This window comes from Bos mutus, chromosome 25 (genome assembly GCF_027580195.1).
Source record: "Bos mutus isolate GX-2022 chromosome 25, NWIPB_WYAK_1.1, whole genome shotgun sequence".
NCBI classification, from domain to species: domain Eukaryota; kingdom Metazoa; phylum Chordata; class Mammalia; order Artiodactyla; family Bovidae; genus Bos; species Bos mutus.
Window position 1 is genome coordinate 34501654 of NC_091641.1, and position 25522 is coordinate 34527175.

Genomic DNA, 25522 nt, shown 5'->3' on the forward strand with positions numbered 1-25522 from the left:
GGCACCACTACCATTTTTTGGGCTAGACTGTTCTTTGCTGTGGGGGCTGTCCTGTGGTATGGGATGTTTAGCAGCCTCCTTGGCTGGGGGCACCCATCTCCCCGAGGTGTGACAACCCAAAATGTTTCCAAACTTAGCCAAATGCCCCTGGAAGCAAGAGCACCCACAACTGAAAAACACCATCCTAAGCAACAATTCCTCTGAACAATTAATTCCATAAAACGTACTGAGCCCCTGCTTTGGGCCAGGTTCAGACGGCAGGAATGTATTGGTGTGTGACAAACAGGTCTCTGACTTCACGGAGACTTTTCCCTTTCAACAGCCTTAGTCTTCTTAACCATTAAATGGGTTGGTCTAACCAGGCTGCTGACTAACTAGAGTAGAGTGGTTGGGAAAATGAAATGAATCGAGACCTGAGAAGCCTGGACCACCGTGTCAGGACAGAAATGGGACCTGTGCTTGGGGGGCAGTGACATGGGCAGGGGTGGCTGGGCTGGAGCTGGAGGGGCATCGGGGCAGGGCCGTGCTCACCCGGGGTGGGGGGGTGGACAGTGTGCAGGAACATCGACGGGGTCGGGGGAGAGGACCACGGGGAGGGAAGGTGGGACTCAAACTGGAAAGCAGGAGAGTGAAGGAGGGAGAGGGGGTGGGAGGAGCAGGGATGACAAGGTGAGGGGGAGAGATGCAGCAGAGGCCCAGGGAAGCGGGTTAAAGACCACACAGACAGACACCCATGCAGGTGACGCAGAGAGAAGAGGGGAGGGGGGACCAGCCCAGGCTGAGGAAGGGAGACGCCCACGAGGCAGATGGCTGTGGGGGCCCGGACCCTGGGCAGCCAGGCGGCGGCTTTTACGTCTGCTCCAAACACCCTGATTTTGGTTATGAAGAGTTAAAACTGTATTGGGTCATAGAAGATCCATTTACCATATTTTTTAAATGATAAAAAATCAATGATAAAATTCTCAAGCACATGACTTTGTGAACTTTCAATTTTATTAGAAATGTCATGAGAATGGTTGAGAAGCTTTGTCTACAGACATGATGGGGTCTGTTACTGGTTCCACAAAGATCTTCCAGAGTTCCTGCAGCAAACGGAGGGACGGATTCCCAGGTGAGCAAACAAGACTTTAGTTTCACAAAGGGGTGTAAATTGGCAAAAGAGAAGCCCCAACAAGATGTGAACACTGGGCAGCATGGAAGCTACTGGAGCAGGCACCCCCTCAGACGGCTCTGGGCTCTTCCGTGGAGGAGCTGCATGCTGAGTCCTGGCACGGATCTGAGAGGCTGAGGCTGCCCATGGTCTAAGGGGCCAGGATGGCAACAGGTCACACAGCTCCTGCTTCTGGGAGCAGTGTGCCCAATGCTGTGATTGCTGGCGGGACAGACCGAGGGGGCAGGATCCCTCCTCCTGGAGCCAGGCCTGGTCTTCACAGGCCCAGAGAAAGGGTGGCTGCAGACAAGGGGCCAAGGGAACGAAAGCCCTTGGGACTTCTATGAATTCAGCTCCTGGTCATTTTAAGGGATTTTTAAGGGGATTTTAAACTTTCCAAATTTCCCCCCAGTGCTTGTTTTAAAACCGTCATAGGAAGCAACATGTCTGTAGGGTTAACCCTGGCTTCCCTGGTAAAGAGTCTGCCTGCAATGAGGGAGGCCTGGGTTTGATCGCTGGGTCAGGAATATCTGCTGGAGAAGGGAAAGGCTACCCACTCCAGTATTCTCGCCTGGAGAATCCCAAGGACAGAGGAGCCTGGTGGGTTACAGTCCTTGGGATCACACAGAGTCGGACATGACTGAGGGATGGCGCACACACAGCTGCCATTTCCCGCGGGAACTCACCTTGCCTGGGCTGGGAGCCAGCCAGCACCTGGCGCCTGTCATCAGGGTGACCGCTCAGAGGCCCACACGAGGACCCTGCCTGCCACAGAAGGGCCCTGGGGCATCAGACCCGCCCCCCTAGCCCGCGAGGCCACACACTTTCACACTGAAGACGTGGCCGTCAGCTCTGGTCTTCAGCCCACCCAAGCGCCCCCTGCCCTGCCTGCCAGCTTCTCCTGGAGTCTGCAGGGCCTGCGGGGAAAGGACGTGCCCTAAAGCTGGATGACCATTCATCCAGCGGGCCCTCGCCAGACCCGGAGGGCCCAGTGCAGCAATCAGTCGGGAGAGCTCGGGCCGGGCCCGACCGGGAAAGCTAGCTCATCACCTCCTGTGCCCGTGGCCCGCGGCCCGCCAGACCCGGCGCCGGCGCGCACACCTACCAGCTGCTGGATGCGCTCGTACACCAGGAGCTGTGGGAATGAGGCGTCCACCGGCTCCACCGCTGAAGCGCAGGCGCCCGCCCGCCAGCCCCTCCAGCCGCCGCAGCCATCCGCGGAAGTGGTCGTAGGCCTCGCACGTGACGTCCAGGTGCCTCAGCGTGAAGTTCAGCCTGTGCACAACCGGAGAGCGCGCCGTCACCCCCGGAGCTTTCGGTCCCTTCTGTCCCGCCGGATTTTAAGCGAGCGCCTCCGCATGCTGAGCAGGAAGCCAGGGAGGAGGCTCAGTGACCACCTCCACTTACCCCCCGGGCGGGCTCAGAGGGGAGGGGCAGGTGTCCAGGTTCAAACCAAGTGATCAGGTCCACGAAGTGCCACAGGTCACGGGGACCAAGCACGTGGGCATACTGGGCCTCATGGGTGTAAGAGCTGCTGGAGCAGCCATGCCCGACTGGATGCCTCTGCACTGGCCGCGATCACTGACACAGGGCCAGTTCTAGAAGCTGAACTGCTGGGTCAGTCGGTCTGCTCGGTTTTGATTTTTGCTATTGATTCTAAACTGCCTTCAGGAGAGCTGTGGGCTAGCTTATGCATTAGAGGAAAATGTGTGTAGCGGGCCCCGTGCTGCATCCACCATGAGGGTCACTCCCGCAACGGGAGCCCTAGTGTGTCAGAACATCCGGGGGGAAATGCCCTGGAGGGGCTGAGAGTGCAGCCAGCACCGACGGGGGCCTGGGGCATAGATGGGCAGTGCCTCGGCCAGCACAGCGGCCACGCATCCAGGCTCCGGGACGCCCACTGCCAGCGGGGCCTGGACAGGTCCCCAGAGCTCCAGCCCTGAGGTCTCAGCCTCCTCCCTATGGCTGTGCGGCAGGGGTGGCGCCCACACACACACACTGGTGAGTGGGGGTCACACAAGGCTCTGTGTCAGGGACAGCAAGCGGTGGATGAGGAAGGGACGAGGATGACACGGATGGATGCATCTGGGAGGCGAGGTGGCCTGGCCCACGCGGAGCTCACCTCTTCTCCACCGAGAGGATGGCGGTGCAGGCATTCTTGAGCTTGTGGGCCAGTCGGGAGAGGGTTTTAAACACAGCATCAGTTAGGTCGTCATCATAAAACACTGAGGGGAAGAAAACAGGCAAACGTCAGGGAGAAGGATACCTTAGCGGATCCCAAGGACCCTGGGATAGAATCTGTATGGATGTGAACAGTCACAGCTCAGAAGGGAAGCGGCAGGAGCCGTGGTGGGAGGCCACCCCTGAGGCCCACCCCCCGAGGACCACATGCGATGAGGCGGAGGCGCCCTCACCTTCGGCCGCCAGCAGGATGGTGGTGTGGCCGTACAGGTGGGAGATGTCCTCCTCGGACCAGCTGAAGGGGACCTCGGGGTCTGTGAAAGCGGAAGAATACCGTGGGCTCAGCCCTTGCTCTGTGGGCCACCAGTTCTCACCGAGATGGACTGCAGTAAGCTTTAGGAGAAGAAACCGGGGTGGGTGAGGCTGGGAGCAGTGGGCACTGCCGGGCAGCCCTGAATCCCATCAGGAGGTTCTGCCGGGCCTGCCTCAGCCACGAGGGGCCTGACCTGCTGCCTCGGCCAGCAGCCTGAACAGAACAGGGGCTGCCCCTCTGTCCATGGCATTCCTGGCCCCGCGGACTTGCTGTGTGACCCCGAGAAAAGAGCTTCACCTCTCTGGGCTGTGGTGTTCATGCTAGGATGGGCCTGATAAGGACTGTCAGGGAGACAGAAGGGCCTCAAGTGCACTGGGAGCAGTCAACAACAATGGTTTTCCTCACCCTGCGTCTGGCAGGAAAAGTTCTTGTACAAAGAAAAAGAGCAAGGGTGTGAGTGTGAATTAGTCTGTACAAGAAACTTAAAAAGCAAAATTTAGCAATCTCCCCCGCCCAACGGACCCTGAACCCCCAGGGGCCAACTCCTGCAGGCAAATGGTCTCAACCCTGGAGCCCCACAGACTTGGGTTTGTACCCTGCCCGGCTGGTGCCTGTGACCCTGGGCAGGCACTGCACCTCTCTGAGCACCCGTCTTCCCCCGTTACCCAGAGACTACAGGACAGACGGACGGTGATGCTGTGAGTCCGAACGACAGAACGTGTGGGGCGCCTGGCACGTGGCAGCCAGGCGGGCAGCTGTCGCTCATCAGCCAGTGGACAAAGGACCCTGCTGGCCAGTCAAGGCCACAGGGTGGATGGCCTCAATGTGGCGCGAGGAGCCACGAATGAACGGGGGCCTGAGCGAGGAGGCCATGCACCTGTGCAGAGGTCGTCTCTCAGCCAGTCCAGTTCCTTGACCTTAATCACACCGCCTGCAAAACAAACGTGAGTGGAATCCCCCAAACTCTGCGCAAAGTTAGGGAAGATGAACCTCACACTTCACGTCACGATACACCCGTCCCACTATTTTTTTTTTTTTTTGGTCATGCTGTGTGGCTTGCGGGATTTTGGTTTCCTGACCGAGGACTGAACTTGGGGCCCCAGCAGCAGAAGCGTGGAGCAGTAACCACTGGACCATCAGGGAAGTCCCCCATCCTGCGCTTTTCATGTTAAGTGTCAGGCCTGGTGCTGGCCCAGGGAGCAGTCTCACGAGGCACGTTCCTGTCCCAGGAGACCGGCAGGTAGCAGACGCTGATATGAAAAGGACGTGCCAGGTACAAGGGAGGAGAGGGGCTCTCGTGTGGACGGGCGCCAGGGAGGGCTTCCAGAAGGAGGTGTTTTATGCATGCTCCTCCCTTCCAGGCCTGCTCTGCCCTGGGTGCTCAGCAAACATGACACAGAGGGTCCACCATAGATGGGGCCCTGCCCTCAGGGGTGGGAGCTCTAGTGGGATGGCAGATGCCTATCAACTAGTCACACGAACAGATGTCCAAACACAATGGCTCAGGGTGAAAAGGGGCGTCTGTGAGGGGACTGTGACCTTGTTGGAGGCCTGCGCCTGATTAGGAACTGACAGGAGGCAGAGGGAAGGGAAACAGACAGGAGGAAAGAGCCAAAGGCCCCGAGGGCACCAAGTCTCCAGCCAGGCCAGGATGTCTGGAGTGGAGGTAGGGTAGGGACTGCCAATGGGCAGCAACCAGACCCCACAGGATCCAGAAGAGCAAAGGAGCTGGGTCTCTGCTCCAAGAGCAATGGGCAATCTCTGAAGGGTCTGAAGCCTGTGGGACCGGCTGACCCTGTCCGAGTCTGGTAAATCCCCCCGGCTGTGTGAGGGAGGGGTGTGCCTCATCAGCAGCTTACTCTTTCGGGTGGTCAGGCCGATGGGGCTGGGGGCACCCAGGGCAGAGTCTGTGGCTCACTGGGCGCAGGGCTGGACGGTGTGCTGTCAGGAGAGGGGGCAGGAGCTGGCTGGCCCAGAGCAGGGGGTCTGGAGCCAGAGGAGCTCAGACTTTGCCCCTGGAAGATGCTCAGCGGGGAGGGAAGTGGTCAGACAAGGAGCTGGGGAGACCTGGCGGGGGCCCCGTGGCCTGCGGGGAAGAGAGGGCGGAGGTGGGCCACAGCGGAGGCGTGGGCAGAGAGGAGGAAGGACAGAGCCATCGCACACCTGCAGGGACACAAGGCCAGGACGTCCGCTCCCTCCACTGTCTGGGGCGTCCACGGGTGCGGGCAGAACCCTGCCTCCCGGCGCCCCGGTTCTGGATGTCTGTCCCACCTGCCAGACAGGGGAGCTCCTCTCCCGGGCAGGGACCCACCAGGCCTCACCTCCAGAAGCGAGCAGGTGGCTGTTGAGGGCGATGTTTCGCTGGCACATGGCCAAGAGGTCTGCACCGACATCTGGGGAGACAGAGGGCAGCCATGAAGCGCCGGCCGCGACAGCCCTTCACCTCCGTGCTCTGGCCTGCAGAGAGCTCCTGTCCACGGCCCGGCAGCAGAGACATGCAAAACGAAAACCAACGTTCCTCCCATGTGTTTTATGCCAAAATGAAGTATGTTCACCTTAAGGCTCCTTCTCATGATCTCTTCCTTAGAGAAGATTGTCCTCGTGGGGCAGACTCTGCATTCCAGAAAGGAGGAATGAGAGCTCCCAGCATCTTCAGAGCTCATGAAACACGCACACCCGAGTCCACCCTTGACCTTTCTAATGACTCTGAGCTGGCGTCACAGTCCCGTCACAGACAAAGTGGCCGGGGCAGAGTCATGTGGTTGGGTGGAACCAGACCTGGGAGTTGAACCCAAGTATCTCTAGAGCACAGGCTCAGTAGCTGTGGTGCCTGGGGCTTAGCTGCTCTGCAGCATGTGAGATCCTCCCGGACCAGGGATTGAACCTGTGTCCCCTGCACTGGCAGGATCCTTAGTGGATCCTTAGACCATCAGGAAAGTCTGAACCCAAGCGTCTCTGACTCCAAATCGAGGCTTGCTCTTTGATGCCCCAGAAGACGGATGAGCCAGGAGGGCGTCTGGATGTGACTGGCGGGGACACAGCACAATCAGCGGGCTGATGGCCACGCCGCAGGGGCCCAACTCACTGTTGCCACCATCGCGTCTCCCCACCCGCCTGCTGCTCTGACCAGGCAAGGCTTCCTGCCACATGAGCAGAACTGAGTTGTAGCTCAGTGAGCCCTGGATGGGGGCCAGGGCAGTGCTTTGCCAAAATTAACTTTCAATCAGGAGACTGAGCATGTGGAGGGCACCCAAAGCCTTGTGACTCTTTTTCCTGGGCTTCCTGCAACCACAGAGCACCCCCTGCTGTCCCCGCCCCAGACCTGCCTGGGCCTGGACCACTGTCTCAACCCAGGGACCATGCAGAGCCCCGGGGTGGTGGGGGTGGGGTCACAGGATGCCCTGTCCCTGCTCCTGGGGCTCTGGGAGCAGAGAACACTGAGGCATGTGCCTGGCAGCACAGGACTGGGTCAGCAGTTTTTAAGCCTTTATGGCACTTTTGTCAGAACATCTGCTGTGGGATTCTAACGTGCCAAGCAGATTCGAGAGGGGCAGTGCTGGCTGAGTGGGGGAGGGAGACCCAGAGCCCTGGAGCTGCCTCTGCCCTCCACCCCTCAGTCGGCCCCAAGGCGACTCCCCGGGTGACCAGGGCCAGCCACCTGACCTCAGCCCCTCCCATTTGGAAAGGGGGATGGTGACAGGCTGCCTGGTGTCGTGGTGAGCTTGCAGGTGCCGGCGCTCAAGAAAAGGCCTTACTAACTGCAATATGCTGCCTGCATGCACACCCTCTCAAGGGGAAGATAACTACTAAGAGATGAGATGCTGGTGTTAGGCTCCAGGCGTGAGTATAGCCCTCGGGCACTGCTTGGTGGCTTGACTCTGAAGTTCACTGGCCATTTACACCCAACTGTCAAGGAGCCACAGAGTGGCCTTGCTGCAGACTCCTGACCAGTAGCTGATGCAGGGTATCTGAGCAGGACAACTGCCACCCAGGCTTCCCCTTCCTCAGCCCAGACGCAAAAGACGGACGCCACGGGAACATAAACTAAGAATTTGATGAAACACAAAGCGTGTCAGCAGACACCACTTTCTGCCTAGCGGCTATTAAAGAGTTAAAAAATAATAACATTAATAATAATCGCCTGCTGAGATCCTACTTTCTTATAAACTGGTAGACTGTCCCTGAGAAAGCACGCTGGCCAAGTCCGGAGCGCAGCTGGTAGTAGTGCCCTGGGTCAGTTTGTGGGTGTGATCCGATGTTATCATGGTGGGGGTTGGGCGGAGGATGCCTGGCACTTCCTGTCCTGTTCTAGCAACTTTTGTATGAATCTAGTATTAATTCAAAATAGAACTTTTAAAAAGCAATCATTAAGTACAGTAAGTACAGGCTTCCCTGGTGGCTCAGACGGTAAAGAATCTGCTTGCAATGCAGGAGACCCAGGTTTGATCCCTAGGTTGGGAAGATCCCCCGGAAGAGGGCACGGCAACCCACTCCAATATTCTTGTCTGGAGAATCCCATGGACAGAGAAGCCTGGTAGGCTATAGTCCATGGGGTGGCAGAGTCAGACACGACTGAGTGACTAACACACTTACATCAAAAGCTTAAGAAAGGTCCCACTCACTTCTAAGAATCTGGTTTAAGGATTATCAACCGAAGATGCAAAAAGGTATTGGTTGCAGTGCAAAAGAAAAGCAAAAAAACAAAAAAACCCCAAAAAACACCATACCAAATGAAAACAGCCAAACGTCTAGCAATAGGAGAGTGGTTTAAAAAAAAAAGAGAGAAAAGAGATGAAATAGTTTGATCATTAAAAGTTAATTTTTAAAAATTAATTTATTTATTTAAATTGGAGGCTAATTTCTTTACAATATTGTAGTTGTTTTGGCCATACATTGATATGAATCAGTCATTAAAAGTTATTTATAAGTAACTCAGGAGCTTCCCTAGTGGCTCAGAGGGTAAAACGTCTGCCTGCAATGCAGGTAGACTTGGGTTCAATCCCTAGGTCAGGAAGATCCTCTAGAGAAGGAAATGGCACCCCACTCTAGTACCTTTGCCCAGAAAATCCCATGGATGGAGGAGCCCTGTAGGCTACAGTCCATGGGGTCGCAGAGTCGGACACGACTGAGTGATTTCAATTTCCCTTTTTCCCTTTAATGACGACGGAAAATGTGCTTTCTATTTTCTGACATTTTTGACAGGATAAAGCACTGAATATATATAGTTTGATCTAAATTATTTGGGAACATGTACACACAAAGGAAAAGATTGTAAAAAATAATTGACACAGTTAAAAAATAGACTCCGAAGCTTCCCGCGTACAGCGACTTGATCTGCTTCATTCACCCCAGGTTTCCCATGTCTGGCATGCAGTGACCTGCACACTGTTGACACTATCTGGGGATTGTGACATTATGAGGAAATTTATTTGCTATTCTACAAATTTTCCATAGAGAGTAGGCAAGACTTCCATAATCAGGAAAAAAATACTCAACTGTCTTTAAGCATGTGGTGTTGCAGGAAGACTCTTGAGAGTCCCTTGGACTGCAAGGAGATCCAACCAGTCCATCCTAAAGGAGATCAGTTCTGAGTGTTCATTGGAAGGCTGATGTTGAAGCTGAAACTCCAATACTTTGGCCACCTGACGTGAAGAGCTGACTAATTTGAAAAAACCCTGATGCTGGGAAAGATTGAGGGCAGGAGAAGGGGACAACAGAGGATGAGACGGATGCATCACCGACTCAATGGACATGAGTTTGGGTAAGCTCTGGGAGTTGGTGATGGACAGGGAGGCCTGGCGCGCTGCGGTTCATGGGGTCGCAAAGAGTCGGACAGGACTGAGCGACTGAACTGAATTGAAGCCTTATACTAAGTCACTTCATTCATGTCCAACTCTGCAACTGCAGCCCACCAGGCTCCTCTGTCCATGGGGACTCTCTAGGAAAGAATACTGGAGTGGGTTGCCGGTCTCTCCTCCAGGGGCTCTTCCCGACCCAGGGACTGAACCTGTGTCTCTCATGTCTCCCGTGTTGGCAGGCGGGTTCTTTACCACTAGTGCCACCTGGGAAGCCCATCTTTAAGCCTTATTAGAGGCACATTCTTCCTGATTTCCTGAGGTGTTTACTCTCTTGAGGGGGTGTGAGCACAGGTACCAGCCAAGCTGCTGGTCCTGCACCGTGGGATTGCTGGGAAAACAGTGGAGGGTGGAGAAAACCAGCCCAGGAGGAGGGCAGAATCAAGAACTGCCAAGGTCGGATTCCCAGTCTCCCTCCCTCCCTTTTGTACCCAGTCAGCACACCCTTTGTGAGGAGAACGCTCCCCCAGCCTGGGATGGCGGGGCATTACCTGTACAATACACGGTCTGTGCCACAGTGGCTGCGATGATGCTGGCCAGCCCAGTGCCCGCCCCGAGCTCCAGCACCGTGCGACCCTGGAAGAGGTCTCGCTGGAACAGGATGTAGTCTGCCAGGAGCAGGGCACCCCGCCACACCTGGAGGGGAGAGGGGGGCAGGAACGGTGGGTGACTGGAGGCAATCAAGAGACCCTGCAGGGCCACGGGGAGTGGACGGGACCTACCCACCTGCTTGCCAACATCCTCCAGGGGGGTGGCCATGGTGTGCTCTGGAGGGTGCGGAAACCAAGAGAGAAAGGGCCACCGTGAAAACAGGGATGGACAGAACACAGATGGGGTGCGGGGGAGGTGGCCGACACGGTGGGACGGGGCTGAAGGCGGGCGTTCTAAACAGCAGGAGAAACACAGGCCACGCGGCCATCCGCTAGCCTCCAGGGCGGGATGAGCATTCCTCTCCTTCAGATCACTGAAGCCTGCACATACCAGTCACAAGAGGACTCGGCCCAACTTAACCACAAACACACATCCCACACTCCACTTGAAGTATATTCAAATGCAGAACACAATCTAGTGCTGGTTACCAGGGTCGGGATGGGGCACAGAACTATGAGATCAAGAAGAAAGAGTGAAGGCAAACATTTTTCCTGTTAGAGGAGAACCGGCTCTTGAGTCTTGAAGCGAGATGGTGACGGCCAGCAAATCAAATACCAGGACACATGCACAGCAGGGCAGCTTGACTCACATCAAACCAGGAGCAGGAAGCAAGGGTGGGAGAAGAAACAGCGAGGCTGAAGGGGTGTGTGTGTGAGAAGGGGCCTTCCTGGGGGGCTCTCTTCTCCAGCTGCCTTGGACCTTCAGTCCAAAGACCCCACTCCACCTCCTCCCCAGTCTCTGTGGCCCCTGTATGGTCCCTGGCCCACTGTCCCTGCCGTGACTTGGGTCCCCCCACAGAGAGGGCTCATCCCATCTTTCTTTGCCTCCTTCCAGTCTGCTTGGCCAAGCCAGGGGCACCCTCTCACGGGGATCTCGGTAGTCTGAGCCTGGTCTTTTCTCCCAGAGGTCCCGTGGACTTAAGTTTTGCCTCCGGCTGCATTTAAGGGGTGCTTGGCTTCCCTTGAGCGAGAACGTGGACTGAGCTCACAGACCTGAGGGTGACCCAGGCTTGGTCACGGATCTGGCTGGTGGCACGAATCACCGACCTTCTCAGCACCAGAGCCATGGTTTGCTCCTTCACAAGATGCAGAAATAATATCACCTCATTTGTGGGCTCAAAGGCCTCCCTAACCAGGGTCAAGGGTGGGGAGCTCCTGCTTCACGGGAAAGCCAGTTTATACTTAACAATGCCAGTGGCCTCGTAAGAGCATAAAAGCCCAGCCCGAGGAACTTTCATGTGTGCTCAGTCCCTCAGCTGTGTCCAAATCTTTGTGACCCCATGGACTGTTGCCTGCCAGGCTCCTCTGTCCATGGGATTTTCCAGGCAAGAATACTGGAGTAGGGTGCCATTTCCTCCTCCAGGGGATCTTCCTGACCCAGGGATCAAACTCGAGTCTCCTGCATTGGCAGGCAGATTCTTTCCACTGAGCCACCCAGGAAGCCCCATGAGAAACCCCAGGGCTAGCAAAGGGGCTGAGGCAAATAGTCTCAGTGTCTGAGGGGTTCCCGGCCGGCAGGACAGTCTCCAGACTTGTGGGAACCCAGACTCTCCTCCTCAGCCTCCCTCCTCCGTGCTCAGATTGGTCCCCAGGAATGAAAGCTGATGGCAGCGCATGTTTATTGAGCACCTACTATGCGCCAGGCACTGTGCTAAGAGCTCTATGTGGGCCAGCTCCCTCTGTTCCTTACAGCCAGGGGAGATTATACCCATTTCACAGAAGAGGAAACAGCTCTGAGGTTAAAGTACTTGTCTGAGTCATAGGACAATGGAAAAGGCAAGTGACTCGAGATCCGACAGCCCAAGTTCCAGCCCTGCCTCTTCTGCATTCTCTTTGGGTTCCAGTTCTTTATCTATAAAATGGGGGGAATGCTCATAATTTACTAGGAACCTTGTGTCTGTGAATTCCTAGCTGGTCCACGAGTAATGTTAGATTTTTGACAACAGAACTTTCCAATGTTCTGATCACACGACGTGGGTAGGGAACATAGGCGGTGGTGTCGGACACAACTGGTGTGAGTCAAGGCTCTGTCACTGATTAGCTGTGTGACCTGGGCAAGTTCCTCAACCTGAGCCTCAGTTCCCTCCTGTGTGAAATGCGAATACTCATCCCTGGGAAGGCCACAGGGACTAGAGATATTCCACAGAAGACAGAGAAGGGTCCCCATCGGGGGATCCAGACCCAGCCGGCCAGGGACCTGCAGGCACTCGCTCACTGTCTGCTGGGCCGCTGACCGGGCTGCCATCAATCAGAGTGGCTGTTCTATTAGGGTTTTTGAGAAAGTCCAGTAGATCCCAGGCCCCCGACCTGGGCCAGTATCGAGGGAGGCCTTTACCTGGGACCTCAGGCACCATCTGGACTCTGGATCTCAATGAACAGATTCAAATCAGAGCTCCTCCCCGTAGAAGAGGAGGGCTGGGGTGGCCGGAGCCCTGCCTGTGGAGACGGTCCACATGGGTTCAGAACCTTCCTTACTGGCCCCAAACTGCACGGCCTTGAGCCTGTCACTTCCTCATCTGAACCACGCCCTGGAGGGGCTGTGAAGCCCACGAAGAGGTGATGAAGGTGGACATCAAGACACAACAGGTGCCTCAAACTACTGGCTTACTTCCTGTCCCGGCCGCTTTCCACTCCTGGCATTTCCAGAAATCAAAATCCCCGCTCCGCCAATGCCCTCTGCCCAGACCCCGGGCAGGTGTGGATGCTCTGGGCCCTGCCTGAGGGCCCGCTGAGACCCCCTTCCGCCCCGCCTATCCTGCCGCTGTGTCTGCACTGCCCCCCAGCTTCTAGTTCCCACCCCTGGGGGCTATCTGATCAGCCCACCTGCTCCTCCAGGTTGACTACGGACCTACTTCCCTCTTCATCTTCCTCTGCTCCGATCTGGCTCTGCAATCTGCCAGGGCTCCCTGCTGCCTGGCCCCGCTGGCCCAGTCGTTCACTTACAACCCCGACCCATAGCCGGGCAGCCGAGTGGGCACAGAATGCTGATGCAGGTGGCAGAGGCGGCAGCAGGCTTCTGGAACAACTGACTGCCAAGCTGGGACTCGGACTACGACAACCGGGAACGTGTCAGCCAGGGAAGCAGGGGAGGGGCAGGCCCTCCAGGATGGCGGTTCGCTGGAGCAGAGGCGCGCAGGTGAGGAAGTGCAGGGAAGGTGAGAGGGTGGGCGGTGGTGGGAGCTGAGGCTGGGGAGGTGGGCAGAGCTAAGCTGAGCACACGGACTGTGTCCAGAGGGCAATGGGGGCCCCTGAGGAGCCTGGAGTAAGAGGGGGATCAGACCAGGTTTTGGCATGCTCCCCAGCGGGCTTCAGTGTCTGCGCTCGGGTCCCACTGACCCGGCCCACACTCAGAGGGCCGTGTGCCTGACCCACTGTGGCGCTGCCCTGGCGGCAAGTGAGCGGCCCTTTATTTACCTATTTTGATGACATTGTAGGGGCTGCTCTCTAGGGCTTCGTCTCCCAGGACATCGTCTTCCTCCTGCGTTAGAATCGTGGGATGTACCTTGTCTCTCGGAGGCCCCGGTGGCTCCGAGGCGGAGGCAGCCCGGGGTCTTCTCACGACGTCCAAGTCCCCATCCTCGTCCAGCTGAGCCGCCAGCCCCTCTGGGGTGGTGGTGCTGGCCCCCGCCTGGAAGGAGGCCCCCACGCGGTTGCAGATGGTGCCGGCAGGAGGGGTCCCCTCTGTGTGATCGCCACCCTCGGCCCCTGAGTCAGTCTGAGAGTCTCGGTCCCATAGAAGCTTGAACTGGGACAGGAAGACTGAAAGCGAAACACACAAGTAGAATATTTCTTCACTGTCTCTTTTTGTATTTCCTTTCCTCAATTTCCACCTGGAAAGAGTTTTAAAGGCTGGGCTGGGGGAGAGGGGAGGAGACAAATAAGGTCCTACTGCACAGCAGAGGGAACTATGTTCACGCCAGGTGGAGACATCATGATGGCAGCAGAAAAGGCCCGTGTGACTCGGCTGTGAAGCTGTGGCCTTCAGAGCAGCCGCATTCTGATCTACGCTGCAGGCACTCAGTTCACATGCTGTCATTGACTCCGCACAGCAGCGGACACAACAGTGGTGCTCCACTTTACAGACTGCTGTGAACGCAACAGTGGAGCTCTGTTTACAGACACGGAAACTGAGGCTCAGAGGCTACGTGAGCTGACCAAGGTCACACAGCTGTGGGTATGGCTGAAGCAGGATCCAAATCCAGTCTCCCCGACCCCTGGGCCACTGCCCTCCTTGCCGTACTGTCTGGCCTTGAGGTCTGCAGGCTGGGACATGGATGCCGGGGCCCTCACGACCTGGGGCCCAGAGAGTCACCAGAACAGGTTTCGGTAAGAGTATTGTGCCAGGCTGGAGGGAGGGGGTGCCAGGACTTGAGTGGGCAGTCCTGGGTCAGTCCTCCCCGCCCCTGCTGTCTGACCCCCGGGGCAAGTAGCTCATCTGTCCTGAGTCAGTTTCCTGAATCCTGGAATCCAAACAGGGACACGAGGGAAGGGGAGAGTGACTGATTGTGACAGAGCAATAAGCAAACACAGGGAGACAGGAGCTGGGGACGGTGGCCAGGGAGGTCCTGGGAAGGGAGCATGTTCTGGGTAGAGTGAAGAGCAGGCGCAAAGGTGCTCAGAGAGGAAGGTGTGTGCCTGGTGTGAGGGACAGAAAGGACCTGGAAGTGGCTGCTGATGGTGGGAGAGGGAGGTGTGGGCACTCGAGCAGGGTTCGGGCCAGGCCTCAAAGGTCAAGGTGAGGACTCTGGCTTCATTCTGAGAGCATGGGAAGCCACCGGAGGGTCTGAATCTGGGCGGTGGTGTGATCTGCATTTCTCAAAAGATCCCCTGGGGCACTTCCTCGGTGATCCAGAGGCTAAGATTCTGCACTCTGAGTGCAGAGGGTCCCGGTTCCATCCCTGGTCAGGGAACTAGATCCCACATATGGCACAGAATAGCAAAGAATCTGTGTGCTGCAACTTAGACCTGGCGCAGCCAAATAATTAAATATTAAAAAGAAAGAAAGAAAAGATCCCTTGGGCTAGAGGAGTAGGGGAGGGTGTGTGGGAAGAAAACCAGGGAGCCCTGGTAGGTGAAGCCAGCCTGGTAGAGGGCCACCTCTCCCCGACTGGTCCGTGGGCTCTTGAGGGCAGAGTTCAGCCCATTCCTTCCACTTTCCCAGCATTGCATCAGGCGTGGCACAAGGCAGGTGCTCAGGAAAGCTGAGGGGCTTGCTCTGTGAGATAGGGGCTCCGAAGAAGTGGTGCGAGGGCGAGTCAGACAAGCCAGTCCTCCCCGTCCTTTCTGTGAGGATGCAGAAAACACAGTGGGCTCCTTACCCGGCTGCCCCATGCCGTTCAGCCTCACCATGAGGCGCCTCTGGTTCGGGGTGTACAGGTGGACGTCTGACAGCACAGTGTCACTTCTGAAGGTGATCTCGTCCATGGCCAGCGCGGGCGCCAGTGACCATGGCCCGGGCTCCACAGTGACCATGGACGGCAGCACCTGAAGGGCGAGAGCAAGTCCTCAGACAGCAGCTCCCAGCGGGGAGCAGGGTGAACGACCCACCCAGGGGGCAGAGCGCTCCCGGTCACCCTGGAAGAAAGGCTTCTCTTTTTAGTCCTCTCATAATCCTGCAGGTCAAAGTCTCAGAGCCCTGGCAAGATAATAAACAGAACTGTTACTCTGTCTTGCACTCTGTTGACTCTTATAGTAACCTTTTATTTATGGCAAAGGATCCAAATTTCCATTTATACTGAAAACAGTTTTCCTACCCTTTTTATTTTTTCCAACCTTTTCGTTATGAAGAATTTCAAATACTAGCAAGTTGAGGGCACAGTGTAATAAACAGCCATATACCCACTGTTTAGATTCAATGATCATTCACACTATCATATGTGATCAATCAATCTAGGTTTTTTTTTTCTCCCCTGAACTGAGCACCTTCCAGACATCATGATATTTTAACTCTAAATAATTCTTCAGCATGTCTGTCTTGTAAAAATGTGCTCCTATCTAACCAAAAGACCATTAGCAGACCTAAGATAACTAAGGATTCCTTTATATCATTTAAAACCCAGTTCACAGTCCGTTTTCTCCATGAGACAATTGTCTTTGGTAGCTAGTTTTTCCTAAAGCAGTATTTAATCACAATTTACACATCACATTTAGTAGTTTTTTTCCCTATAATCTTTTTTCTTCCTAGAAATTGACTCCAGCTGCCCACATATCATTTGTTTTAAAATCGTCTTTTTAAACTTTGAAAAAAGTTAGTGGATTTAAAGCAAAACCAACTAAAGGAATCATTGTACAGGTGATATATAGGTTTTGAAAAATTATGAAGGTGACCCAGCAATAACTAAAATTTGGAAACTCATGCTGGAGGCAAAGTGGTTAAAAACAGGAAGGCTTGGACTATGGAAGACAGTTTGGAGATTCCTTAAAAAACTAGAAATAAAACCACCAGATGACCCAGCAATCCCACCCCTGGGCACACACACTGAGGAAACCAAAACTGAAAAGGACACCCGCACCCAATGTTCACTGCAGCACCATTTACAGTAGCCAGGACACGGAAGCACCCTGGGTGGCCAGCGACAGACGAATGGATAAAGAAGCTGCGGTACATATAGCCAATGGAGTACTACTCAGCCATAAAAATAAACACGTGAGTCAGTTCTAATGAGGTGGATGAACCTAGAGCCTATTATACAGAGTGAAGTAAGTCAGAAAAAAAATATTATATACTAACGTATATATATGGAATCTAGAAAGATGGTACTGATGAAATTATTTTCAGGGCAGCAATGAAGACACAGACATAGAGAACAGACTTCTGGACATGGTGGGGCGGGCGGCGCTTAGGGGAGGAAGGAAAGGGTGACATCACCATATGTAAAACAGAGAGCCGATGGGAATTTGCTGTATGACTCAGGGAACTCAAACCGGGGCTCAGTATCAACCTAGATGGGTGGGATGGGGAGGGAGGTGGAGGGAGAGTCAAGAGGAGGGGACATAAGTATACCTGTGGCTTATTCATGCTGATGTTTGGCAGAAACCAACATACACACACAAAAATAAACTTTTCTAAAATGTGGGAAAAACAAAACAAAACAGGAAGGCTTGGGACTTCCCTGGCAGTCCAGAGGTTAAGACTCTGCACTTCTAATGCAGGGGGTGAGTTTGATCCCTGGTCAGGGAACTAAGATCCCACATGCCATTAGGCATGGCCAAAAAAATAAAAGAAAAACAGGAAGGCTCTTCCTCCATCCAAATGTTCCACCTCATCAAAAACCATCAAACAGCAGCAGCATGTGGACAGAGCCTAGGGCTGTGATGCTAGGTGGAGTGGGTGCTAAATCTGGTCTCCAACCTCCTCACTGACCCTGAGAAAATTACTTCACCTCTCTGGACTGGTTTCTTCAGCTATAGTCTCAGCTCGCAGGGCTGGGGGGCAGCAGGATGTGGAGGCTGTGTGTCAAGCACTGAGCAGAGTCCTTGGTGCACAGCAATTGTTAATAAACCCCACAATTTTCTTGTCATGGGGTTGGTTTCAGGTGTTTTTGACACAAACCTGCCACAATCCCTCACCCCCCCACCGACCCTCCTATCTGGGTAGATGTGTGCACTAGTGGTGTGCAACACGAATGTCATGAAACCTCTCGAGCCTCCATTCCTTTAATCGGAAAATGGGATCGTCATAAGCCACAGTCTATAATCTGAGTCCACATAACTGGAGTTCCTACATTTATGCACTTGCCACAGGGAAGCAGAGGTACCAACACAAATGTTTTCTATAAAAGAGTCACTCCACGCTGGCTTTTCTACCTGATGCGACAAACCAGCACAAAGTAAGTGGGTTATGAGCTGAAGCTGTGAATCTGATAAATGGATGGAAGATTTCATGGTGTCAATGAAAGTGATGGAGGAGAAATGCTGGGGTGGGTGGGTGGGTGGGGAGGGTTGTTGCCTCACAGGCAAAAGTCCTCAAACAATGAGGACTGGAAAAATTAGGATGGATCCACGAAGAAGATCCAGTCTAAACACAGTGTAGACCAACCATGACCAATTGTTTTAAAGGCAGATTTGGCTCTCTGAGGACTGAAAGATTTAACACTGCAGTTATACACCAATACTTTAAAAAATAGACAAAGAAATAAGCTTGTATTCTTAACCTGCAGTTGAAATTTCTCCCGTCCAAGTACTAACCAGGCCTGATCCTGCTTAGCTTCTGAGATCAGATGAGATCGGGCGCGTTCAAGTGGTATGATCTAGACTGCTTGAAATTTCTATTTTGAAATCCAACCTGCCCCAGCCTTCCAGGAAACACACTCTACAATGGAGTACTAGGTAAAGGGGATTCCCTTTAAGCGGCTTTTCCTAGAACCAGATCTCTGGGAATTACAGGGGCACCTTAGACCCGTCTCAGGGTCTACGTGAGCATTAAATGAGACAACAATCACTTTCAGGGTTCAATACATAGTAAGTGCTCAACTTCCCCGGTGCATCAGCTGGTTAAAGAACTCGCCTGCCAGTGCAGGGGAGAGAGGAGAGGAGGGTTTGATCCCTGGGTCGGGAAGATCCCCTGGAGAAGGGAATGGCTACCCACTCCAGTATTCTTGCCTGGAGAAATCTATGGACAGAGGGACCTGGTGGGGCTATGGTCCATGGGGTTGCAGAGTCAGACAGGACTGAGTAACTCACACTTTCACTTTCATCATTATAGCATTGATAAGAGTAATTATTAAAGGATGTGCTGGAAGATAGGAAAAGGCAATAATCAGTTTCTCTACTTAGGAACAGCTGACTCACGGTCGGTCTGGGAATTCTGAGGCTGGATAGGCTTCAGTCCCCTCTCCTGACTGGGGAGGAGGAAAGGACACCCAAATGCAGATGGGCCCTCCGCCCCCTCCTTCGTACTGTAGATTCATCTCACAGGAGTTGCTGACACGTGTCCTTGGTTCTGCTAGGCTATGGGGGCCAGACGCCGACGCTGTCATCCTAACCCTGCCAGGGCTGCCCGTTAAAAGCAGTTTGCCGGGATCTGGGGGGTTGAACCACCTGCTTGCCATCCAGGCTCTCTCTCTGCCAGGTGTCACAGGGTCATTAATGACAGGGAACTGGGCGCGATTCCGGAGCCGAGGCCCAGGGCTGGGGGCCTGAGACTTGGTCCCGGCCACGGCGGGGGTCAGAGTCGGGGGCTCCAGGGTCCTCGGTCCTTGGGGCTCTTCGTTCCCTCTGCCATGCCGCCTCCGAGGACTCCAGCCGGCGGGCTACGCATGCCCTCTCAATCAGGAGTCACAGCTCCAGCATCGTCGTCCCTTCCTAATCCGAAACCCAGGGGGCTGCCTGGACCCCAAACGGAAACCTACAGGCAGGCATGGACTCCTCCCCTCTACCTCCTCGCTTAGGGAAACTGAGGCTGACTGGGGACCCAGGCTTCAAGTCCGTGGGGGAGCCCGCGCTTCAAGGTCAGGTGCCAAGAGATCCCATGCATCCTTCCCCGTGCCGCCGCTCTTCCAAAGGGCTTACCAGCCGCCGGCCGCAGCCCGAAGTCACACCCGGGCCTCTCACCACGGCGCTCAGGCGGCCGCCATGGCGGGGCGGCCTACGCAGGCGCAGCCCCAGCCCCCCGCGCACCCGTCTTCCTTGCGTCGCTTCGTGGCCACGCCCACCTGACGAATCGCGCGTGCGCGCCAGCGTTGTCGTCAGGCGCAGCCCGGAAGAAGCTCGTTCCTCACCTGCGCAGGTTTGCTCTCACCTGCCCCGGTTTGGCGGGATGGTGGCTGGTCTGGCGGGATGGTGCACTCCTGCGAGTGCGGGAGCCGTTACATAACTCGCTCGAGGTCACCCAGCTAAGTGGCGAGGCTTGGTTTCGAACCGGCTAATACGGCTCTAGAGCCTGCTGTGCTACTACTGCTGCTAAGTCACTTCAGTCGTGTCCGACTCTGTGCGACCCCACAGACGGCAGCCCACCAGGCTCCCCCGTCCCTGGGATTCTCCAGGCAGGAACACTGGAGTGGGTTGCTATTTCCTTCTCCAATGCATGGAAGTGAAAAGTGAAAGTGAAGTCGCTCAGTCGTGTCCGACTCTTCGCGACCCCATGGACTGCAGCCCACCAGGCTCCTCCGTCCATGGGATTTTCCAGGCAAGAGTACTGGAGTGCGGTGCCATTGCCTAGGTATTTGTTGATTAATGTTATACTTGCTGTTCAGTTCAGTTAAGTCGCTCAGTCGTGTAGGACTCTTTGCGACCCCATGGACTGCAGCACACCAGGCCTCCCTGTCCATCACCAACTCCCGGAGTTCACCCAAACTCATGTCTATGGAGTCGGTGATGCCATCCAACCATCTCATCCTCTGTCGTCCGCCCTTCTCCTCCCGCCTTTGATCTTTGCCAGCCTCAGGGTCTTTTCCAATGAGTCAGTTCTTCGAATCAGGTGGCCAAAGTATTGGAGCTTCAGCTTCAGCATCAGTCCTTCCAACGAATATTCAGGAGTGATTTCCTTTAGGATGGACTGGTTAGATCTCCTTGCCGTCCAAGGGACTCTCAAGAGTTTTCTCCAGTACCGCAGTTCAAAAGCATCAATTCTTTGGGGCTCAGCTTTCTTTATAGTCCAACTCTCACATCCATACATGACCACTGGAAAAACCATAGCCTTGACTAGACGGACCTTTGTTGGCAAAGTAATGTCTCTGCTTTTTAATATGCTGTCTAGGTTGGTCATAACTTTTCTTCCAAGGAGCAAGAGTCTTTTAATTTCATGGCTGCAGTCACCATCTGCAGTGATTTTGGAGCCCCCCAAAATTGCTTGTCACTGTTTCCACTGTTTCCCCATCTATTTGCCATGAAGTGATGGGACCAGATGCCATGATCTTAGTGTTCTGAATGTTGAGTTTTAAGCCAACTTTTTCACTCTCCTCTTTCACTTTCATCAAGAGGCTCTTTAGTTCTTCTTCGCTTTCTGCCATAAGTGTGGTGTCATCTTGCTCTTAGTACTCATTAATACAATAGCTGGTGCTCATTTCATTCATTCATCCACTCATCAAGTCTCCAACATCAGGTGAGTGAAGAACCTCCGTGTTATTTGGCATCTAGTAGGAAATGAAATCCAATACAGCTGTTGCATATTCAGTAAATTTCCAAGCACATAGGACCACATATGTAAAGAGTGCACACATGTGTAATTCTTGAGCTTCCCCCATGTCTCAGATGGTAAAGAATCTGCCTGCAATGCAGGAGACCCAAGTTCCATCCCTGGATGGGGAAGATCTCCTGAAACAGGGCATGGCAACACACCCCAGTATTCTTGCTTGGGAAATCCCATGGAGAGAGGAGTCTGGCGGGTTACCATTCATGGGGTTGCAAAGAGTCGGACCCGACTGAGCGACTAACACTTTTACTTCACTTATGGAGCATTAATGTAAGTTTTATGGATAAAACTGGTGTGGCGTTAATAGGGTGACCAAACAACATAAATATTCTCAAAGGAAACAGATTGTTTCCTGAACTCCCCGGAACAGTACATGAAGAGTTGCCTGTGCATCTTGAGACCCCATTCTAGTCTTGATTGGGTTGTTCTCAGGGAATGTCTGGGTGGAAGGCACTCAGGCACTCCTGGCACATCAGAGCTGCTCAAAAAGTTCAATTTGCTGAATGAAAGAGGGAAGGTCACTGAGGAAGGTGGCATAGACACCTCTGGAGTTATTGTTTTATTAAAAAACTTGTGAGAATAGAGCAGGCAGAAAGTGGAAGTGTTAGCCACTCAGTCGTGTTCCATTCTGTGTGACCCCATGGACTGTGTAGCCCACCAGACTCCTCTGTCCATGAGGATTCTCCAGGCAAGAAAACTGGAGTGGGTTGACATTCCCTTCTTCAGGGGATCTTCCCAACTGAGGGATTGAACCCGGCTCTCCTGCATTGCAGGTGGATTCTTTACTGCCTGAGTCACTGGGAAGCCCCCAACGCAGGCAGAGTCATCTTCTAAAAACAAAAGCCAGATCACATCTGTCCTCTGTTGAAACCCCTGGAGGCCCGTACCTTGGGCAGAGATCCCATCTCACACCCAACTCTGCTCCCTTCCAGCCACCCTGATCAGTTGTGTTCCCCTTCACGTGCTTTGCACTGACTGTTCTGCTCACTGAAGGTACATCTCCCCAGGACACCCATCTGCCCTGCCCCATTCCCTCACCTCCTTTGGGCTTGTGATCAGGCATCCTCTTCTCAGCGAGATCTTCCCTGACCATCCTATTTGAAATAACCATCTCTTCCCACCCAGGCACTCCTGGAACATTGGAACTGCTCAGAAAGTTCAATTTGTTGAATGAAAGAGGGAAAGAAAGAGGAATGGGATGTGTTAGGGAGCTGGAGAGCCGCTGAGGGTCTGGGTCCCTCACTGTGATGTTGAGGGAATTCCCGTCATTGCAGGATTCCTAACAATCCTCAGGGTCAAGTTCAAACTCTTCTATCTGGACCCTGTTAACCTTTGCGCCCCAAGGCATGGACAGTATCCATTCTCATCTTTTTCCCATAGTTGTATAATATTTTGCTGGGCACATGCCTCTCCCTCAGTTTGTGTGTGTGTGTGTGTGTGTGTGTGTGTTATTTTTTTCTTCTCATCCTTTATTTTTTTGGCCACACCAGGCTGCATGGGGGACCTTAGTTCCCCAACCAGGGATTGAACCTGTGCCCCCTGCAGTGGAAACATGGAGTCTTAACCACTAGCACTGCCAGGAAAGTCCTCTAAATTAAAAACTATTTCCCAGCCTCCCTTGCAGTAGAGTGAAGTCATGGGGTTAAACCAATGGGATTAAGGCAGTGGAATGTAAGGGGAAGTGTTATAGAGCAGTTTCTGGCACCCTTAAGCAGGAAGCTGAGGAGTCCTTGGTCCCTGATACTTTGTCCCTTCCTCATTCATGAAGCCCAAAACAGATCTGCCCTGAGGGCCCTCCCTACACTTAAGTTATGGCAGAGTGGCAACCCTGCTTGCGGGTCACCTCTTTCTGGCAGCCTTCCCTGATTCCTCCTCTGCCAGTTCATGTTGATGAGTCTGTGGGCCTGCCCAGTCCTCTCAGGTCTCCCCATCAGAGCACTTGTGACTCCCCCACCAGGTTGAAGTGCTTGTTGGCAGGAGCAGCTGCTAGTTTTCATCAGCAACTCACACTGAATTTGTCCATATCTGCAAGGGAAAAACTGGATGATGCTTGTAAAGCAGTTAGCACCGTCCTTTGCACGCTGTGAGCAGTCAATATATAGCCACGGTACTTTTAGACTATTACAGTTGATCCTTGAACATGGGTTTGAACTGTACATCATACGTCAGCTTATAGAAGCATTTTTTTCCACTAAATAAGTACTGTGGTATGACACAATCCATGGTTGTTTGAATCTACAGACTGTAAAGTTATATTTGAATTTTTGATTGTGCAGAGGATCGGTGCCCCCCAACCCCAGCATTGTACGAAGGTCTACTATGTTATTTCTTACATTGTATGTAGTTCATTCTGCCTAACACCAGACACGTTAGGGGGGCGGGTGAGACCCTTTGGTGAATAGGTTCAGCTTGATTGATTGTTCACCGCCCGGCCAGGCCCTGCAAATGGAAATGTATTAATATTTATGGCTGCTGTAACAAATTTTCACAAATTTCATGGCTTAAAACGAAATGAATCCATTTTCTCACAGTCCTAGGGGCCAGAAGTCCAAAATCAAGGTGTCAGTAGGGCTGAGTTCTCCCTGAAGGCTTTCGGGAAGAATCCTCCTGTATTAGCTTGAACTGCCGTAACAAAATAGCATAGATTGAGTGGCTTAAACAACAGAAATCTGTTTTCTAACAGCTCTGGAGGCCAGAAGTCCAAGATGCAGGTGCCAGCGTGGCTGGGCTCTGGTGAGGAATCTCCCCTTGGGCTGCAGGCAGCCACTTGCTCACTGCGTCCTCATGTGACTTCTTGAGTGTGTGAGGAGAGAGAGAAGGAGAATGCTCTCTGGTGTCTCTCTTCTTCTGGTTTTGTTTTTTTGATGTGGGCCATTTTTATCTGTGTTATGTTTGGGGTTTTTGGCCACAAGGCACGTGTCATCTTAGCTCCCCAACCAAGGATCGAACCCACAACCCCCTGCTTTGGAAGGTGAAGTCTTCACCACTGGACCACTGGGGAAGTCCTACTGTCTCTTCTTATAAGGACACTAATCCTATGAAATCAGGGCCCCATCCTTATGACCTCATTTAACCTTAATTGCCTCCTTAGAGGCCCCATCTCCAAATACAGCCACATTGGGGGTTAGGGCTTCCACATACAAACTTGGGGGGACACATTCAGTCCATAATGGCTTTCTTGCCTCTCTCCCAGCTTCTGGTGACTCCTGGTGACCTCTCACTTGCAGAGGCAATGACACAGTTTCTTCCATCTTCACATGGCCATATTCCCCATGTGTCTATTCCACATCTCTTCTCTGAGGACACCAATTGTTGGATCAGGGCCTCCTATTTCATTACCGGGCATCCCTGGTGGCTCAGTGGCAAAGAACCCGCCTGTCAATGCAGGAGACATGGGTTCAGTCTCTGGGTTGGGACGAACCCCTGGAGAAGGAAATGGCAACCCACTCCAGTATTCTTGCCTGGAGAATCCCATGGATAGAGGAGCCTGGCGGGCTACCCTCCATGGGGTCACAAAGAGTCAGACAGGACTGAGCAACTAACAACAACAGCAAAATTCAGTATGACCTCATAATTACTTGCTCACCCTTCAAAGACCCTATTAATAAATAAGGTCACATTTGTAGGTTTGGGGTTAGGACTTGAACGTATCTTTGAGCGGGGGCGGGGGGGACATAATTTGACTCCCAGTGGGAAACGTCTTGGAAAGGATTCTTGAAGACTTATTTTTCAGCTCCCAGCTGTGAGTCACCTCAGCTACCGGGATCCTCTTGCTAGACATGTGGGGCAGAGAAAAGCCAGCCCCATGTTGCTGTGTTCAAATCCTGACCCACAGAATCCGTAAACATAACAGAAATGTTCTTATGGTCTATGTGGTCCTCAACCTTTTTGGCACCAGGGACTGGTTTCATGGAAGACAATTTTTCCACGGACTGGGAGGATGGTTTTGGGATGATTCAAGCACATGATATTTAATATGCATTTATGTCTATTATTATTACATCAACTCCATCTCAGTGTCAGGGATTAGATCCTGCAGGTTGGGGACACCTGCTGGCATCATGCCACTATATTTGGGGGTAGTTTGCAACACAGCGCTTCCCTGGTGGCTCAGACAGTAAAGAATCTGGTGGTAATGCAGGAGACCGGGGTTCAATCCCTGGGTCGGGAAGATCCCCTGGAGAAGAGAATGGCAACCCCCTCCAGTATTCTGGCCTGGAGAATCCCATGGACAGAAGAGCC

General features: G+C 53.5%; 1 protein-coding gene and 1 long non-coding RNA gene across 2 annotated transcripts in view; one reads left to right on the forward strand and one right to left on the reverse strand.

Annotated features, from left to right (window-relative positions):
• Positions 1–971: 971 nt before the first annotated feature.
• METTL22 (methyltransferase 22, Kin17 lysine) lies at positions 972–19807 on the reverse strand. Its single transcript, XM_070362285.1, is given in 12 exon segments — positions 972–1082; positions 2256–2318; positions 2320–2425; positions 3273–3375; positions 3565–3645; positions 4522–4575; positions 5966–6037; positions 9991–10135; positions 10226–10266; positions 13564–13908; positions 15468–15633; positions 19660–19807. Coding segments are annotated over 11 exon segments (1242 nt in total). The 5' UTR covers positions 15622–15633; positions 19660–19807; the 3' UTR covers positions 972–1004.
• The window catches only part of LOC138985552 (uncharacterized), a 61210-nt gene continuing 55477 nt past the window's right edge, over positions 19790–25522 (forward strand). Inside the window, exon 1 of the long non-coding RNA XR_011462593.1 lies at positions 19790–19876. This is a non-coding gene — a long non-coding RNA (uncharacterized lncRNA). The remainder of the gene's footprint in view (positions 19877–25522) is intronic.